Below are 19,019 nucleotides of genomic sequence, written 5' to 3' on the forward strand. Positions count from 1 at the left end.
TGGGTGAAGGAAAGAAAGTTTGGGATGTCAGTTCTTGTATCCGGTAGAGGAAGGATCCGTAAGAAGAATAGAACGTAAAGTATCCGCAAAGGTGTTCAACGATGTTAATGGGTTTCAATGATATTGTAGTAGGATATAACACGTAGAATAAAATGATATATTCACAGATATCCGAATATGGAGACACTTAGGACAAAATACGAGTGACGACTGCTCACTTTGTTGTTCTTGTCTAATGTTGAACTGTTAAAATTGCGATACTAGGTCGAAAGGTGATGAGAAAGCGTCGTTATTAGGCCTGAGAACTTAACAGATGTTTAACTCCCAGGTGTAACAGTTGACAGTTATTGAACGAAAGTATAGCTACAATGTGAAATGATATAAACACATCCTCCTCACACTAGCCTGATAATATTTGACACTGGTTGGTGTGTAGCTTTTTAATACATTGGGTTTAGTGATGATGTTTGAAAATTATAGTATTTTGATGGTGAATAAACTCTGTATGCTACCATTCTGTCTAACAAATCAATTACTTCTACCAAATCCATTATTTGAAAATGGCAACTTGTAATTTTTAATAAAATACAAAAGCCAAAGAAAAATGGCCACTTTGCCCCATCACAGACCAAATACAAATATGTCTTCATTCCTAAACCTGCATTGTGGCCAATCAGTGTTAAAATGTGAGTATTACTTTGCATTCTCAAGACTGCTCGGGCTTTATGCAAATGATTTCAATTTGACCTGGAAACACCTTGCATACTAAAACACCTTGAAAATTTCAAGGTGTTTTGATATACATTTAAACAGTTCCTACTGTTAATTGAACACCTCAATTTATTTGTCATGGCCATTTTTTATCAAAGAAGTTTCTTAAATTTTATGTATTGTCTATTAAACTTACAAAAGTGTCTTCTATAACTTTGTCTTTTTGAATTTGTGAAGAAATTTAACCCATGACAGCTCTGGCTGTACAAATATATCTAATTAAAATAATTGATAAATATTTAACCGAGGGATGCCACGGCCACAGCATAAGGGAAACTTTTGGCCCTTAGGTAACTGCCTAGTGTGTCTGCAACCGGGATCAGCCATGTCCAGATAAATGAGTGCATAATAAAATGTTTATATGATGCAGGAAAGTTGTTCACTTCCTTTCTATTCTAGGTAGGTGTTCAATTATGCAGAGGTTACTTATGTTTAATGGGCAAGTCAAGGGGTGTGGGTCATATGCAAGTATAAAATGCAATTAAGAGAACTGCCAATCAAAACAAATTGTGTTTATACATTATTACGTTCATGTGATCAACCATTACGCTTGCCTTTCTTCAAGTGAACTGTTTTACCTACACCTTAACTCTCGGTCTATGCATCATACATTATATGCCAGAACATTGGGTTGAGTGTATTTTTAAAGCAAAGGCATTTTGTTTAAAAGAAATAAAGTACAGGGCACTTCAAAAAAGATGGGCAAAACTTGGGCGTGTTATTCTATCTTTTTTGAATGCTCTTTATACGAAGTGTGTGGAAATGGCATTTATAAACTGAAAAACTGCACAGTAGCCATTTTTTTAAATTTAAAAGTACAATATAAACTATATAACAAATATTAACAATATATATTTATTGGAATGTTTATATGATTGTTGTTATATAAATATCGTATTTTCTAGTATTATAAAAATTGTTTTACAGATATTAAGCTTTTAAATTTCATGCCAAAAAATTTTACCTTCATACCCAACGAAGAGAATGGAAAATGTTAGAAATGCATTTGGGAGTAATAAAAAGAAAAAACTGAAACAACTGAGTAGTTTCCCTTTTGTACTATGAGTGTAATAAGTCCAGATTAGGAAAAGGCCCAAATAGAGTTTTTATTAAATTTAAAAACATTTTTAAAAATATTCTAAAAGGAATATGTATTATAAATAAAAAATGAAACTTATTTCTTACTGACACAATATGAAATTATAAAATATTGTTTTCACTACATTCTCTGATGAATTCAGCTATAGTATTCAAGAAAAAAGCTTTATTACACTATAAACAATGTGTGGTTTATAATGGTCTGAATTTCTTTTCATAACAAGAAACACATCTATGTGCAACTTTGTATTTGTTTATTGATGAGATTGTAAGGTAAAAATTGTTTGCATAGAAAAATTAAGCTATACATAATATACATACCTCAATTTCTGCCATTTCATATCATCTGTGCACGTTTCATAAACATTGCTTTAAAAAAATCCAGCAAAGAGTTGTGTAACTTTCCCAGCTGTTAATAATTTTTAAATTAAATCTCGTATTATTAATCATAATAAATTGCATGTGGTTCCATCTGTTGAAAAGCTTTTTATAACAAAATCTCATATTATTAGTTGTTATAAAATGGCAAGAAGCTTAATTTTGAGGATAGTGATGAGTTTTATTAGAAATTACAAATGCTAATAAGCAATGTAGATTTTACTGTCTTCACTAAGTCCAACCCCTACTCTCTTGTCTCCTTAGCTTTTAACCACCAAATTTAATAAGCATTAATATCCCTTATACACAAGCTACCATGCCAAATTTAGTTTCTTAATCATTACCTCATCCTGAGATATTAAATGAAATAGATGCCAACATACACATGGAATTTTTCTATTGCCACTGGATTGTAGGGTTGTCACTTGGCAAGATGGATCTGTGGATTTGAGCTGCCAATGTTATTTTCTGATCTTGTCGTTGGCACTATGGAGAAAGAACAGATTCATCAGATCAAGCAGTCCTTTTCTACTCATCAAGTATCCAATTGTGATGCTTCTGGGCCCAGATAAAACATACTTTTCTATTTTTCTGTGATAGCAAAGACACCCTTATTGGTCTCCTGCTGTTAAAACTAATCTGGGACAAGGTCTGGCACATTGTATATTTGATTATGCTTTTTGCTGCAGACAATTCATGCCAATTGACCATTATGTCTTTTATTCACAGTTGCATTTATTGCCCAAATTTTTTTGGCTTGACTGCCATTCTCCGAATGTCTGTTGCATGAGAAAGCTGAGGACATTAGCCGTTTCCAAATACTGGAATCAGCTCTTGCCCTCATGATTGTGCCTCAATCAAAGACATTTAAATACTCATGTTTGGGCTAATCGTACTGAAATAGTTCTCTTGATACCAAACATACCTTTTATATGATACTCATTGCTGTTATGTCATACATTACTAATGGACCCATCCAACTTAGAGTGAGGGGTATATGTAATAATTTGGCCACTCAATGTAGAGTATATTGCTTTATTATTGTTATCTACATTTTGACTTGCAATTTGGTACCAAAATGGAATCTTATCACAAGCTGATGGTTCATTCATAATATACAAAATAAGACTAACAAGGGAATCCTTCCAATCCATACATAAAATAAGTGATGTTTCAAGAATTATTGGATGCATTTGTTTGAGTGGAACAAAAATGAGGCTTGTTTTTATGATCTCCCCAAGTGCCAAAAATTGGTCTCAGAATTTGCAACAGAAACTTAAACATACAATTAAATCATCCCGATAACCAGTTTCCTCATTGGCAGAGTGGTAATAAGAAAATGTTCAAATATAATTCATAGATTCTATAAGAAAAATCTAACATATATTTTTTTTGTATGTTTTGGTATATTTAACAGATTGTGGCAATTTTTGGTAAAAGTTTTGAGATAAATGTTAGTTAATAGTAGGCTTACTGATTTAACCAGTAGCAGATTTTATCATTAAAAAAAATCATTAAAATATACATCAAAAGCTTAGAAAACAGAAAAATTTTTTCAAAATATAGAAAAAATTAAACTATGTAAACGAAAGAGAAATCATGAGCATTACAGTCCTGACAGCTGGGATGTTAAGTGTGTGTAAACGTATGCTGCTTTGTCATTGTGTTCAAGTCCATTTTTGGACTTGGAAGCACCTGACACAAAAATGATCATTTTAATTTTTCTCAGAAACAAATACAGGTTGAAAGATTTCCCTTGGAAGTAATAATCACATTATTACTGTTTATGCTTTGATAACACTGTAAATGGAAATTATAGTTTAGTTAATTATTATAACAAGCTTATAAACTATGGATACGGTTAAAACAACAATAACCTTTTAATATATTTAAATCTAATCTAAGCCAACTATTTTAAATATTATTAATTATAAAAATTATTATAACTTAACTATTACTCAAATATTTTATTGATACTTTAATTACAGACAATTGGGCAAAATTTCTACAGAGCAAAATTTATTAACACACTGTACAGAAAATACAATTAGCTGCAAATCAATAAATCGACAATTTAATTTTCAACAATACTGTATAAAGATTGAGAGGCGTGTAACAAGAGATAGAGTTTATTTCCATTTGTAATTCGAGCGTATTTGAATTTTTATACGGAGGAACTTTTAACTATTTATCACTAAGAACAGACAATCTAGATAAAAGATGAGATCGGAAAGAATCTCCGTAGCTTTCGACGGACCCACTTAATTACAATTTATTGGCATGTAGACGGTATCTAAGGCACCGCAATACGTAGGTTACAATAAATTAAAACCCCCAAACACATGGGTGAAAGCCACACGCTCAATATGGAAATTTAATTATTAGCTCGCACAAGGTGTACAAAACTATCTTTGGATTTTCTTTTTTATTACCAATTAATCTAGTTTAGGAGAGTTTGGAAACTAGAATATAGAAAATATTTATAAAGATGGCAGGTTAAAATATCACACAAGGAAGAAAAATCTCTATTTACAAAATGGCATTTTTCTTTTCCTGTATATTTGAAGATGCTTTGTTTTCTATTTTTAAATGATTGTCAAAAATTGTCAATAAATCGTGCTAAAAATTGGCAGTCAAAAACTGTCACTTGGCAAAGTGTTTAGATTAATGTTTAGTATATTAAACTTCGAAAAAATTTCTTTTTTTGTGTACAAAACCTGTGCACACCATCTTCACTGCCAATTGAAATTTGCCACTTTGTTTTTGATTAAAAAATAATTTAATTACAAAAAACTTTTTAAAATTATGGGTTAGAAAGCCAAAATGTTTGAAGATTTCTAACAAAATACAGTACAGATGATGAATATTACAACTTGAGCATTATTATTATTTTTTATAATATATAATATATATATAATTTATTTATTTTATATATATATATATAGAAGTTTTGATTAAAGTGACTAATTTCGTCACTAATTTAGAATTTTTATACTTAAGTATATTTTTAAATCCATCCTATCCTTTCTAACTCTCTCTCTCTCTAATGTTTAAATGTAGCAAATTATTAATTTTAATGAGAAATTTAAACTTCTGCATGTAATCCTGATTTTATCTTAGTTAAAATTTACAGGAGCACCAACAATTCCTTAGGGAAACAGATATTTTCAGGTACAATAATATAAAAACTGAATAAACACAATATAAATCAGCTATAAAACATATAAAAAAAAATGTAGACTTGATATAAAGTTTCAACAAAAATAAAATAATTTATTAAAAATTCAATATAATATAATTTAAATGCATAGGATTTGGAAATAAGAAATACATTTTGTGATCAATGAAGGTTTTGTACCTTTAAAAAATAGAAGAAAAAAAAAGAAAAGAATCAAATTTACATTTTATGACAATTCACTATTAACTGGCCCCTAGATGATTCTACAAAAAAAAAAAAAATTGTATAATGTATGCACAATATTTGCTCCTACCTTCCTATAAAAATTACAGAACATCTAAACATCTTTTAAGAGAATTAAAAACAAAAAACCACTGCACTGTTTTTAATTTTGAAAATTATTTTGTGCACCAACTGAGTATTAAATTTTAAACATTTCTGACACACATTAAAGAGATTACTCCCACATCTCAACTTCTAACGCCCTATTGATTGCTATACCATAATTTACGGGCCCTGAGAATAACAAACCCTGAAACTCTATTCTCAACAAAATTTGATTTAATTATCAGATCTATAGAGAGGACGGTAAGATTTTTCACAATACCAGAGGTTATGTGGCAGATGATGACTTGTATTCTGAGACTACATTGCAAGCTAATTACAGAAATGTAAAAAATTCTGGACAATATACAAACATTTACTATAAAAGAGCAACTTCTTATATTTGCAGCTGTTCACAAAATTATAACTTTAATATATGTATATATAATATATATTTACTTTCTAAACTGTCACATTACTTAAAACAATAACAAATTTCTTTTAACTAAATACAGTGAAAATAAATTTGAATTGCCTATAACTAATTAACATTTACAATGTTATAGACTACTTCACAATTTCATTTCCCATAAAATTATATGAGCATCACTCATTAATCTGGGCTCTCTTTCTAACGATTTCCTCCAATTTGTGTAGCCACAACCTCCGGTCAGCATGAGGACAGTTTTCTGTGATGTGTCATGTGCTGATTTGTGAGATAACTTACGAACAGTTCTATTCAGAGTCTTTGTCTTTTGAATATCAGTCTGTGTTTGTGATTTCTCTGGAATTAATGTGACCGTTGATGGATGGCTTGGGGACGAACTATCTTCGGAAAGCCTGCGAGAATCTGGAGACGAAGCACCAATTTCTGCTGTCGTAGCGGTAGATGTTGCCGTAGATGTAGAATCATATGCCGCCGAAGAATCGGAATCTTCAGAAACAGCCATTGCAGAAAGATCCCAAGACCTTGGTCTTCCTGTTTTTTGTTGAAGCCTAAAATTAGAGATAATCAATTTTTTCACTCTTGTGGTGTAACTGAATTCTGTGCTAATTATTTTACTGACTATATTAAAAATTTGAAACAGGATATCTGGTAAATATCATAATAATGTTGAAATATAGTTCATATCTACACATCTGTGATGATCAAAACATGATTATTTTCTGTAGAGATAGAAATGTAAAATAAAACAATATATTTCCATTTTACAGCAACTAAAACAGAAGAAAAACATAAATTAGTATTAAAATTCCACAATTAAGATTTTTTTGACATCACTTATCACTTTCTAATAATTCCACTTTCTAAAGTAAATATTTTATCAACCAAATATCATATCATTTCATATAAATATAAATAATAATTTGATCTCAAACTGTTTTATTGAATCTAGAAATTTCAATTTCTTCAAATATGGACTGAAATATTCAAAATTGTTATGCAATGCTAACGAATGGTTTTCCATAACACATGTAAGCAGAATTTATTTATAAAAATGTCTCAGTAGCACAATTCTACTATGTAACAATCAATAAATTTATTTGTAAGATGGCAATCAAAATAACTGTTAAAACAGTTACAATATAAAAAATACTTTTAGATGTAAGCCAGTAACAGGCTGTTATAGGTTTGCTTAATTATTTATTACTTATACATTCCCATGATCTTACTAAATAATTATTATTTGTTCTGAAAACAAACCCACTTTGATCGTCATTTAATGCATTGTTTAGTTCTGTTCTGAAAATTTTGTCTTTCAATGTACCTGGAAATGAAATTCTTTTTATCCCTCAAATTATGAGAAGAATTTGTTTAGCAAAAACAACTTTCCTTTCAGCTGACTTTATCTTGAATAAATTAAAAAGATTGTGGCCAATCTCGTGTTTACAGAGTAAATGTCTAATGAACCAAATTTCTTACAACACTACTAATAATGATTGCACACCAATAAATATTATATACAGTAAGTGTTATAAGTAACATTAGAAATTATACTAACAACAATTTGATGGTATATTTATGTCCAAAACAGTTAGATATACAGGATGTTTCAATGAGCTGTATTATTTTTCTCTTTTCAATCTTTCTTTTCTTATAGCACATTGTCGAATATACAGTAGAGCATTGATTATCCAACCCCCGATTAACCATCACATCGGTTAACTGACCGTTCTAGTCAGCAAATTTCAAATGTCCACTAGTGATGTGGCACTACAATATTTGGCTATGTCTTAGCTACTTTAATATTATTTTTAAAAATTTTTTGCGTGTTTTAGCTGGCAACACTGGCTCGACCATTGAAGGGAGGCCAGTATTTAAACGAGACTTAATTTTCTAATTACGAGTGGTTAGCAATAAAATAATTTTAAAATAATTTTTAACGATACAATAGCGACAATTATTAAAAAAAAAATTGTTAGGCTAAACATCGATGAAAATTCAATGTGAAGTTCGTTAATAGTAATATACTAATATACTAATTACATGGGATATCCTAATATACTATACTAATAATGTATTTTTTTTCATTCTTTTCGGTTATCCGACCAACCTGAGTCCCCAATTGAGTCGGATAATCAATGCTCTACTATATATTAATCAAATAATAATTTGTTTATATATTATACATGAATGATTTTACACTTATCTCAAATTATTTTCAATTAAAAAAAAAAAAAAAAATACAAAATCAACAATTTTTCTTATCACCACACAACAATATCCTACCTTCTATCTAGCGTTGTCAAATGGAAATTCATAAGCTCTGGATCACTATGATTTAATCGCTCGTACACTTTCTCCTGACTATCTTTTTCATAATCTTGTATATTCATTAAATCTGCATACAGATCATAGACATCATTACCATCATCAATGACATTGTGTGAATGATGAGAATGAGGACAAAATGTCATGCTTCGAGGTAATGTTTTTGCTCCAGATAAATGCACATCACTAAAACTGTTACGATGTGGAAATCCTAAGGTTAGAAAAAAGTTATTATTTAACATCTTTAATGAAATTTTTATATTTGTTTCTAATAATAAAGTTAAATTTACCATGTGATTTTTTTCCAAATGCTGGTGATGGGAGCATTGAATCAGATTTTTGTTTCTGTACACGTGTTTTAGGATTTTCTGCTGTTTCATGAACTTGGACTGTTTTACTAGAAATAGGGAGAGGAGAAGGCAAAACTACAGGTAGTGATGGTCTCACTTGCAAGCTCAATAATAAAGTCACTGGTCCTTGATGAGCATGAAAAGCAACATTGGTTCTCCCACTAATAATGGGAACTCCTTCCAGACGAGGTAATGGTACTGTCAAAACTACGCCAACATTAGTACCTACCCAAAGTAATCCACGACTTGCAAACAAAGATGTAACATGAATTGCACCAGATTTATCTGGTAGTTTTCCTAGGAGAAAATCAATTTTACATTTCAGTATATCGTAGCGGTAGATGTTGCCGTAGATGTAGAATCATATGCCGCCGAAGAATCGGAATCTTCAGAAACAGCCATTGCAGAAAGATCCCAAGACCTTGGTCTTCCTGTTTTTTGTTGAAGCCTAAAATTAGAGATAATCAATTTTTTCACTCTTGTGGTGTAACTGAATTCTGTGCTAATTATTTTACTGACTATATTAAAAATTTGAAACAGGATATCTGGTAAATATCATAATAATGTTGAAATATAGTTCATATCTACACATCTGTGATGATCAAAACATGATTATTTTCTGTAGAGATAGAAATGTAAAATAAAACAATATATTTCCATTTTACAGCAACTAAAACAGAAGAAAAACATAAATTAGTATTAAAATTCCACAATTAAGATTTTTTTGACATCACTTATCACTTTCTAATAATTCCACTTTCTAAAGTAAATATTTTATCAACCAAATATCATATCATTTCATATAAATATAAATAATAATTTGATCTCAAACTGTTTTATTGAATCTAGAAATTTCAATTTCTTCAAATATGGACTGAAATATTCAAAATTGTTATGCAATGCTAACGAATGGTTTTCCATAACACATGTAAGCAGAATTTATTTATAAAAATGTCTCAGTAGCACAATTCTACTATGTAACAATCAATAAATTTATTTGTAAGATGGCAATCAAAATAACTGTTAAAACAGTTACAATATAAAAAATACTTTTAGATGTAAGCCAGTAACAGGCTGTTNATAATTTTTAATGATACAATAGCCACGATTATTATTTTAAAAAGTTTACGTTAGGCTTAACATCGACGAAAATTCAACGTGAAGCGACATGCAACGGAGAAAAATTTCAACACAGGTTAGGTTAATACTGTAAGGTCTCGTTTTATGCGGTGGATACATTCTACAGAAAAGCACATATAAAAAATTCGCATAAAAAAAGACTTTACTTGCCTTGAAAAAGTAGGGATACGTTCCGTAATTTTCTAAAATTGCATAAAACCAAAACAACAAGTTAAAATTAACTTAAAACCGCATAAAAACGTTTCAATCCAGAAATCAAAATGTGCTGCTTATTACTGCAACTTGAAATCAGCAAAATTTAAACTCGCTACTTATAATAAAAATGAACAAAATACCGCTAAAATAAAATTTAATTTCAAAACAATTACAGTTTATACCTTTCAATGAGAAACTCAGAATGATGTAATAGCGACTTGTCGATGGTATCATGTACAAGGGGAATCCCCGAAGTGCAAAAGCTCACTCTAAAAAGAAATCACTGACATCTGGATGTGAAGAGATAATTAAATCCCTTTTAGTTCCTCGACCAAGTTAACTCGGGCAGGTTACATAGCGTTACATAAAACACAGTCCTTAATTTTTTTTTGAATTTTTGGAATGTTTTTTAAGTCTCCAAAATTTTTAAAAATATACAGCCAGCTAGTGTTCACCCTACTTTAAACCCTTGTCCTCCCACGACGTCTATGAGAATGCCCGGGAAATCCAACTCCAGCTGTGTTCAAGGTCATCCAGATGTGTAAACAATGACTCATCAGTGTTAAAATTTCACAGAAGGGAGAGACAAAGGAAGTTAAACTTTGAAGCTTTTTCTTCAAAATTAACGCATTTCTTTTGTTTTTTTCAGTTTTAAGTATTTTTTTATGTTTACATTTATATCAAAAATTGCTAGGAACTAAAGCGATTAGGAACTAGCTGTCCTTTACATCCATAAACGTTATATGTCAGTGAAGCAAATGGAGTGAGCTTTGAGCGTTCCACAATTTTTGGAGACTGTCTATACGCGGGCTTCCTAAACAAGCCTATATGTATGTTTGTCAAAGAAATTTTGGGATGAAATACAAACCGCACAACTTCAAAATCGCATAAAAATAATCCGCATAAAAAGAGACCTTACAGTATATTTTTTCGTACATAATCGGTTATCCGAAAAATAAGTTATCCAAACAACCTCAGTCCCCAATTGATTTGGATAAACAACACTATACTGTAATTTTAAAGAATAAATTTACATAGCAAAACTTTGGTAGTAACAAGACATGCATTATGCATCAGCTTGGCAAATCACAATAGACTACACATTCTATTCTCCAGTTAAATGAACAAGTACTGTACTTTGATAGGCAATTGAAATTTATGTCCATTTTTCATTGTACAGATTAATTTTTATTACTGTGAATAAGTTTCTCTATATTGCAAATAATGACCGTAAGATAAAACAAGCATAGAAGAATTCTGGAAATGGTTAACACAGGAAAACAATATAGATAGAAAATTATTCAGTTATATAAAAAAACATTATTTTAAAAACAGTAATGTTTATTATTATTTTGCATTTTATTGTTTGGAAATTTTTATTAATAGTCTCATTATTCATTTATATTTTTTTGAACAACTGGATTATTTATACAATAGCACAATTGCTTATAAAGAGCATATATACATTGAAAAGTTGTAATTTAAATTTCTGCTCACATTTGTTAAGTCAGCAAGTATTTGGATTAAAAAGGATGGTTTTGAATTTGATATGTTCCATCAACTTTTTATTAAAATTAATAGAAACATTGCTATTATTACATGGAATTTTGTTCCACAACCAATTTCATGAAACGGATTATACTTGAAGAGTTGGCACACACAACCAGTTACAGGTACCTTTGGCTAATTTAAATAAAAGTGAAATTTCTTAGAGGCANTAAACTTTGAAGCTTTTTCTTCAAAATTAACGCATTTCTTTCGTTTTTTTTTCAGTTTTAAATATTTTTTATGTTTAATTACATTTATATCAAAAATTGCTAGGAACTAAAGCGATTAAGGTAGATCTAGCTGTCCTTTACATCCATAAACGTTATATGTCAGTGGAACAAATGGAGTGAGCTTTGAGCGTTCCACGATTTTTGGAGACTCTATACGCAGGCTTCCTAAACAAGCCTATATGTGTTTGTTCAAGAAATTTTGGGATGAAATACAAACCGCACAACTTCAAAATCGCATAAAAATAATCCGCATAAAAAGAGACCTTACAGTATATTTTTTCGTACATAATCGGTTATCAGAAAAATAAGTTATCCAAACAACCTCAGTCCCCAATTGATTTGGATAAACAACACTCTACTGTAGAACCAAATTACATTTATTAAAAAATATATATATTTTAATAAAATGTAACAAAGTATAAATAAATGTAATAACATATTTAAATTATATATATATAAAATTTAAGTACTTTTAAAAATATTAATTCTAATAAAGAATTAAATTACTTCAATACATTAAATAAATAAATACTATATTTATAAAAATAATTTCATAACAATGCTTAATAATTCCTGATTTACTAAAAACAAAATGAAAACTTGGAACAAATTAGACAGTTTTAAAAGACTTATAATTACATAAATTTGTAAAGTTAATTCAATGTTTTTATATAAAATAAAATTAATAATAAATTAAATCAATTTTACTAGATTTTACATATTATTTGATATAACTAATAACTACCTGACAATAACCGCTCAATATTTGAAGCAACATTAATATCTTGTAAATGATGAAAGGTTTCAGTATGATAAAGTCTAACAGTGGCTGAATTTTTCATTGTTATCCATAATCCAGTACCTGAATGTGCTAACATATGCACATGGCCTTCATTTTCTGATTGAATTGTGTAATGTTTCTGCAAAAACAATACTGATTTAATCATCATAATTTGGAAAACTTTAAGGAAGATTCATTATAAAATAGTTTAATATTGAAAATTTATCTACCTGTATTTCAGCAGTAAGAGCATCAACTATCCAAACTTTATTTCCACAGGCACAATACATGTTTAGACCAAGAGGAAGAATACAAGTGACTGATTGTTCAACATCTAGTGTTACTATTATAGGATTCAATAATTGCCAACAACCATCTAATGTAAAAAAGAGGGGGAAAAAAATCACACAATAAAAATATCCATGTACTGAACAAATGTTTTGGGATAATAATTAACAAAAATTTATTTTATAAAAATTTTTTAGTATATTTTGTTTATTTAAGGTAAACATAGATATATTTTTTAATATAGTGCTCTCTCTCTCTCTAGGCCCTTTTTGCTGGGCAGGTCATTCCAGTGATTTTTCTGGCTGCCTGATGGATAAAATTGAAGAGAAGTACACAAATACAAAAGTTGTAAAAAATATCACATTTTAATCCCAATTTTTAACCTATACAGTAGAGCGTCGTTTATCCGAATCAATTGGGGACTGGGGTGGTTCGGATAACTTATTTTTCGGATAATGAATCATGTATGAAAAAATATATTAATTTATCCCATGTTGAAATTTCTCTCTGTTGCGTGTCGCTTTGCGTTGAATTTTCGTCAATGTTAAGCCTAAGTGTATATATAATAAAAATAAATATAATGTAAAAACTTAAGAAACAATACAATGCAAAGCCATTCAACTAAATGCCTGTACCTTTGGATCTAATGTAGCATGTTCTCACTTTTTTTGATAAGCAGCTGTTTGCTATACACTTACAGTGGTAAGTTCTGTTGTTTGAATGGGAAATGGACATAAAGAACATAGTTTTACAAAGGACTTCTTAATGTAATGAGTATTGCATACAATAATATATATAATTTATAGATGTGTTGCTCCCAATATACAAAAAATACTCACTTGCGACTATCAGTCCCTAACCAAACAGTATCCGAAAAATCACAGGCAACATTAAGCTGATCATTTCCACTCTCTGGTGAGCAACCTTGAACAGCTTCCATTGTAAGAATTCGAGTTTCATTCAGATCATATGCAGCAACTTGTTTAAGTAGTTTTTGATGAACAGCCATAACCACAAGATGACTATTTACACCATCACTACTACACAACCATAAGTATTGTTGACCTGTTAATGAACCTGTGCATACTGTGCTATAGCATCCACATTTCACCTAAAATTTTTTATTAAAATTAATGAATTAATAAAAAGGTACTTATTATGACTGAAAAGTATAAAAAAAAATAATCAAAGTTTTATTTTATTAAATATTATCATCAATTTAAAAAAAAATATTTAAAATCTTACTTCAGTTGCACAGTTAGCAGTACAAACGGATGAAGATTTGACAAATAATGGCATTTTACTACTTGGTCTTTTTTCTTGATCTGGAACGTGCCAAGCTGGAGTATTATTTGGATCTAAAAACAAAGCATAATATAAATATGTAAGTAATTATAATATTTATTTCTAAGAAATAATTTAATATTTTACATTTTACTCGTTTAAAAAATTTATTAAAATGATTTTTAAAATTTTAATTTACCAAGAGCAAGTTTAGCTAAACGTAAATCAGTAATCCAATCTCTTTTAATAGCTGGAGTGGCCATTTGAAAATAAAGTGTCTCTTTAGGTGACCTATTTAAGAATCAAAGTTTTAGAAAATAAAATTATTAATATCAAATAAGCTGATTTATTTAAAAAAATTTTTAAATATGTGAAATAACTGTTGTTAAATATTTTATTGAAAGTTTATATCTTAAAATTTTTTTATTCAATTTGTAAAATCAATAGATATTTAGAATATAGTCAAACCTATCTATAATGGAACCCCAAGGAACTGAACAACACTTCCACAGTAGACAGGTTTTGACTATATACAGGTTACCTACTATAGATCCCTCGATTAATGTGATTAATAAATTGCTCAATGTAAACCATGTATATCAAAATTGTGTTAATCAAAAAATACAGTGGTACCTTGGTACTCAACCAAACAATCACCACCCACTACAACAAATTTTTTGTTAACAACAAATATTTTTATTTTGACTTTAATTTTTTCATTCATCCATAAAAATGTTCTCTAAAATAAAAATGAGAAACCCTTCTCTACCTGCACTTAAATCAAATACCAATAGAAACCCTTTAAGATGGCCTCTTTTTATTTAAATTTCTAACATTTTCGGTCCACTTAATTGACCTTACTCATAAAAAATTGAATATTATGATTTATAATGAAACATATTCTAGAATGCTTTTAAATAAAAAGACTGCATCTTAAAGGGTTTCTGTTAGTAAATGAGTAACTAATTTTAAAATAAAATAAAACCTTACAGCTGCCTGCCTTCATCCAACAAAATTATACTCAATTCAGTTTGTTTTATTCATAAGTGGAAAAACACANGTTAACTGACCTAAAAGTATTTTAACACATCTACAGTAGGTAAATAGGTTTAAGGAAATGTATTCACACAGTCAAGTGAAAATTTTTTGTTTTATTAAAAGTTAATAACAATACCTAAATAAGCAACATAAAATAAAAGTCAAATCAGAGTAATTTACTTAATTTGTAAAAACAAGAAAGTAGCCAAAATAACAAAAATTTAACAGAACCATGGGTTTCAAAGCTGTTGTCAAGGCAGAATATAGTTATTTATATGAGGGGAATTAGATTGTCCAGCATTTTTTGACCATGCAGCAAAAAAAATTCTGGAGAGAACAATGTTAATATATCACATGTAGGCAATACCCATAAGAAGTAACAACAAAAAATTCTCTTATTATTACAAATAAAAAAGCATTTTAAAAAATTAGTTATTTTTAAACAAATATTTCAGGATTCCATTCTTCCATTTTCATTGAATGCCATATTTATATTAATGCTATTTTGTCAACTGAGAATTGAGCATATTAAAAAAATATCAAAAATTTCAAATTAAAATCATCATAATATAACTCTAGATATAAAATACCGTATTACAGCATAATGTATAATAAATTTTTTTACCAGAATCTTTCCTAAATATCACAACAGAACCATTTGCTAAAGCAACAAAAACTTGTTCACAATGGTACTTTATTTGTAAAACAGCTGCAGTAACTGTTGTAGATCCAACTTCTTCCCACCTTTCTGGGCATGAACCTGTGATTTCTCTGGAATTAATGTGACCGTTGATGGATGGCTTGGGGACGAACTATCTTCGGAAAGCCTGCGAGAATCTGGAGACGAAGCACCAATTTCTGCTGTCGTAGCGGTAGATGTTGCCGTAGATGTAGAATCATATGCCGCCGAAGAATCGGAATCTTCAGAAACAGCCATTGCAGAAAGATCCCAAGACCTTGGTCTTCCTGTTTTTTGTTGAAGCCTAAAATTAGAGATAATCAATTTTTTCACTCTTGTGGTGTAACTGAATTCTGTGCTAATTATTTTACTGACTATATTAAAAATTTGAAACAGGATATCTGGTAAATATCATAATAATGTTGAAATATAGTTCATATCTACACATCTGTGATGATCAAAACATGATTATTTTCTGTAGAGATAGAAATGTAAAATAAAACAATATATTTCCATTTTACAGCAACTAAAACAGAAGAAAAACATAAATTAGTATTAAAATTCCACAATTAAGATTTTTTTGACATCACTTATCACTTTCTAATAATTCCACTTTCTAAAGTAAATATTTTATCAACCAAATATCATATCATTTCATATAAATATAAATAATAATTTGATCTCAAACTGTTTTATTGAATCTAGAAATTTCAATTTCTTCAAATATGGACTGAAATATTCAAAATTGTTATGCAATGCTAACGAATGGTTTTCCATAACACATGTAAGCAGAATTTATTTATAAAAATGTCTCAGTAGCACAATTCTACTATGTAACAATCAATAAATTTATTTGTAAGATGGCAATCAAAATAACTGTTAAAACAGTTACAATATAAAAAATACTTTTAGATGTAAGCCAGTAACAGGCTGTTATAGGTTTGCTTAATTATTTATTACTTATACATTCCCATGATCTTACTAAATAATTATTATTTGTTCTGAAAACAAACCCACTTTGATCGTCATTTAATGCATTGTTTAGTTCTGTTCTGAAAATTTTGTCTTTCAATGTACCTGGAAATGAAATTCTTTTTATCCCTCAAATTATGAGAAGAATTTGTTTAGCAAAAACAACTTTCCTTTCAGCTGACTTTATCTTGAATAAATTAAAAAGATTGTGGCCNAAAAAACCGTTAATTATTATTAAAAGAATTCAGTATAATCCACATAGAAAAGTATAAATTTATTAAATTTGTCCTTTAATAAATTTTCCAAACTTTATAAAATATTAATAAACTGGGAAAAAGTTTCAGAAATCAGGAATTGTTTTGTTATGTGATCGATATTATTAAAATGAAAAATGATAAATAATACCATTTGAATTAATATTAAGTTATTTATCATTTTTGGTTCTTTGTTATCATTTTTTCCCATCAGTTCATTAACATCTTCCCTCAAATTAAAAGTGTAAATTGCAAGAGATAGAAAGTTAAAATATTTCAAAAATTTTTTATCAACATTAGATTATTAAGAGTATTAGATTTTTCTCTCAAACTTATAATACTGCATAATTAATACAGCAGTTTTANTCAATCTTTAACAATTTCTTCCTGCAATTTCTCTTCAACAGCTTTTGAGGCCCATACATTTTGTATCCTTTAATTTAAAATTTCTTGAACGAAACTTTCAAAACCACATTTGACACATTCGGAGTTTAGAAGCATCTTCCCCATACACAGTACGAGTATTTTTTATTGTTTGTATAGCATGACATCTTTATGAAACTTAAAAAGCATGCATAATATGCTTGATGTGCTATTTTACCTGAATGCAAACATTTCAACTTGATTTTATTCAAATGAAATGTGATGTAAAAAAGTTTAAAATAAGCTTCAAGACAAAGAATACAATCTCACATCAGGAATAATGTGTTAAATTTTACAACTTATAATTACATCAGATATTTATGTTAAGTAAAAACAGCTGTTAATAAAAATATGCAAAAACTTTGTTCAAATCCCAATAAAATTACTGTAATACAGTACAGTAGAGCGTCGTTTATCTGAATCAATTGGGGACTGAGGTTGTTCGGATAACTTATTTTTCAGATAACCGATTATGTACGAAAAAATATATTAATTAACCTATCCCGTGTTGAAATTGTTCTCAGTTGTGTGTTGCTTCACATTGAATTTTCATCAATGTTAAACCTAACATATACTTTTTAAAATAATAATCGTGGCTATTGTATCATTAAAAATTATTTCTTTATTTCTTACAAACAAAATAAATATATTGAAAAATAAAAAAAAAAACAAAAAATATATACTTTAGAAGATGATCTAGTATCAAAAACGTTCAATTCAGCACAACACAGTCCAACTGGAATGCTTTTGGTTAACTGACATTTCGGTTGATTGGCTTTCAGATAAACAACGTTCTACTGTATATACAAGGTCTGTTCAAAAAATACACGAACTGATGTCATAAAACAAAATGTATTTTATGTAGAAGTTACAAGTCTGGGTCTCCTTCAAAGTACTCTCCTTCCCAATGCACACACTTATCCCAACAGTGTTTCCACTTGTTGAAACAGTCCTGGTACGCTTCTTTTGTAATGTCATTCAGCAGTACAATTTCAACTGCAATACATTTTGTGACAAGAAATATGAAAGACACCAAAAGATACCAGAATAATTTTTAATTTTTTAAATAAACTATTTTTTAACAGCAGTAAATATTTTGTTTAAGATTGGCACTACACATTAAGAAAGCATTTTTACTATGATAATGATGTACATTATCAATTTTACTTTACTATTTTCATCAATTTATTTAATTCACATAACTCTAATCTAAAAAATTAGAATAATCTATATAAATAAAAATGTAAATGTTCGTTTGTTCAAAATTTTAAATCTCCGACAGTTCTTAACCGATTGCTTTGAAATTTTGACACAA

The 19,019-nt window shown here is 28.9% G+C and overlaps 1 protein-coding gene across 1 annotated transcript in view; it reads right to left on the reverse strand.

Moving 5' to 3' along the window:
* Positions 1 to 4,199: 4,199 nt before the first annotated feature.
* The window catches only part of LOC111639927 (rho guanine nucleotide exchange factor 10-like protein), a 102,041-nt gene continuing 87,221 nt past the window's right edge, over positions 4,200 to 19,019 (reverse strand). Inside the window, 8 exon segments of the mRNA XM_023385885.1 lie at positions 4,200 to 6,745; positions 8,481 to 8,733; positions 8,813 to 9,169; positions 12,731 to 12,905; positions 12,997 to 13,142; positions 13,814 to 14,165; positions 14,300 to 14,412; positions 14,538 to 14,629. Coding sequence (XP_023241653.1) covers positions 6,322 to 6,745; positions 8,481 to 8,733; positions 8,813 to 9,169; positions 12,731 to 12,905; positions 12,997 to 13,142; positions 13,814 to 14,165; positions 14,300 to 14,412; positions 14,538 to 14,629 — 1,912 coding nt within the window. The 3' untranslated portion in view covers positions 4,200 to 6,321.

The sequence above is a fragment of the Centruroides sculpturatus genome, unplaced genomic scaffold (assembly GCF_000671375.1).
Source record: "Centruroides sculpturatus isolate CEXI.00-Female unplaced genomic scaffold, Cexi_2.0 scaffold1304, whole genome shotgun sequence".
Taxonomy (NCBI): Eukaryota; Metazoa; Arthropoda; class Arachnida; order Scorpiones; family Buthidae; genus Centruroides; species Centruroides sculpturatus.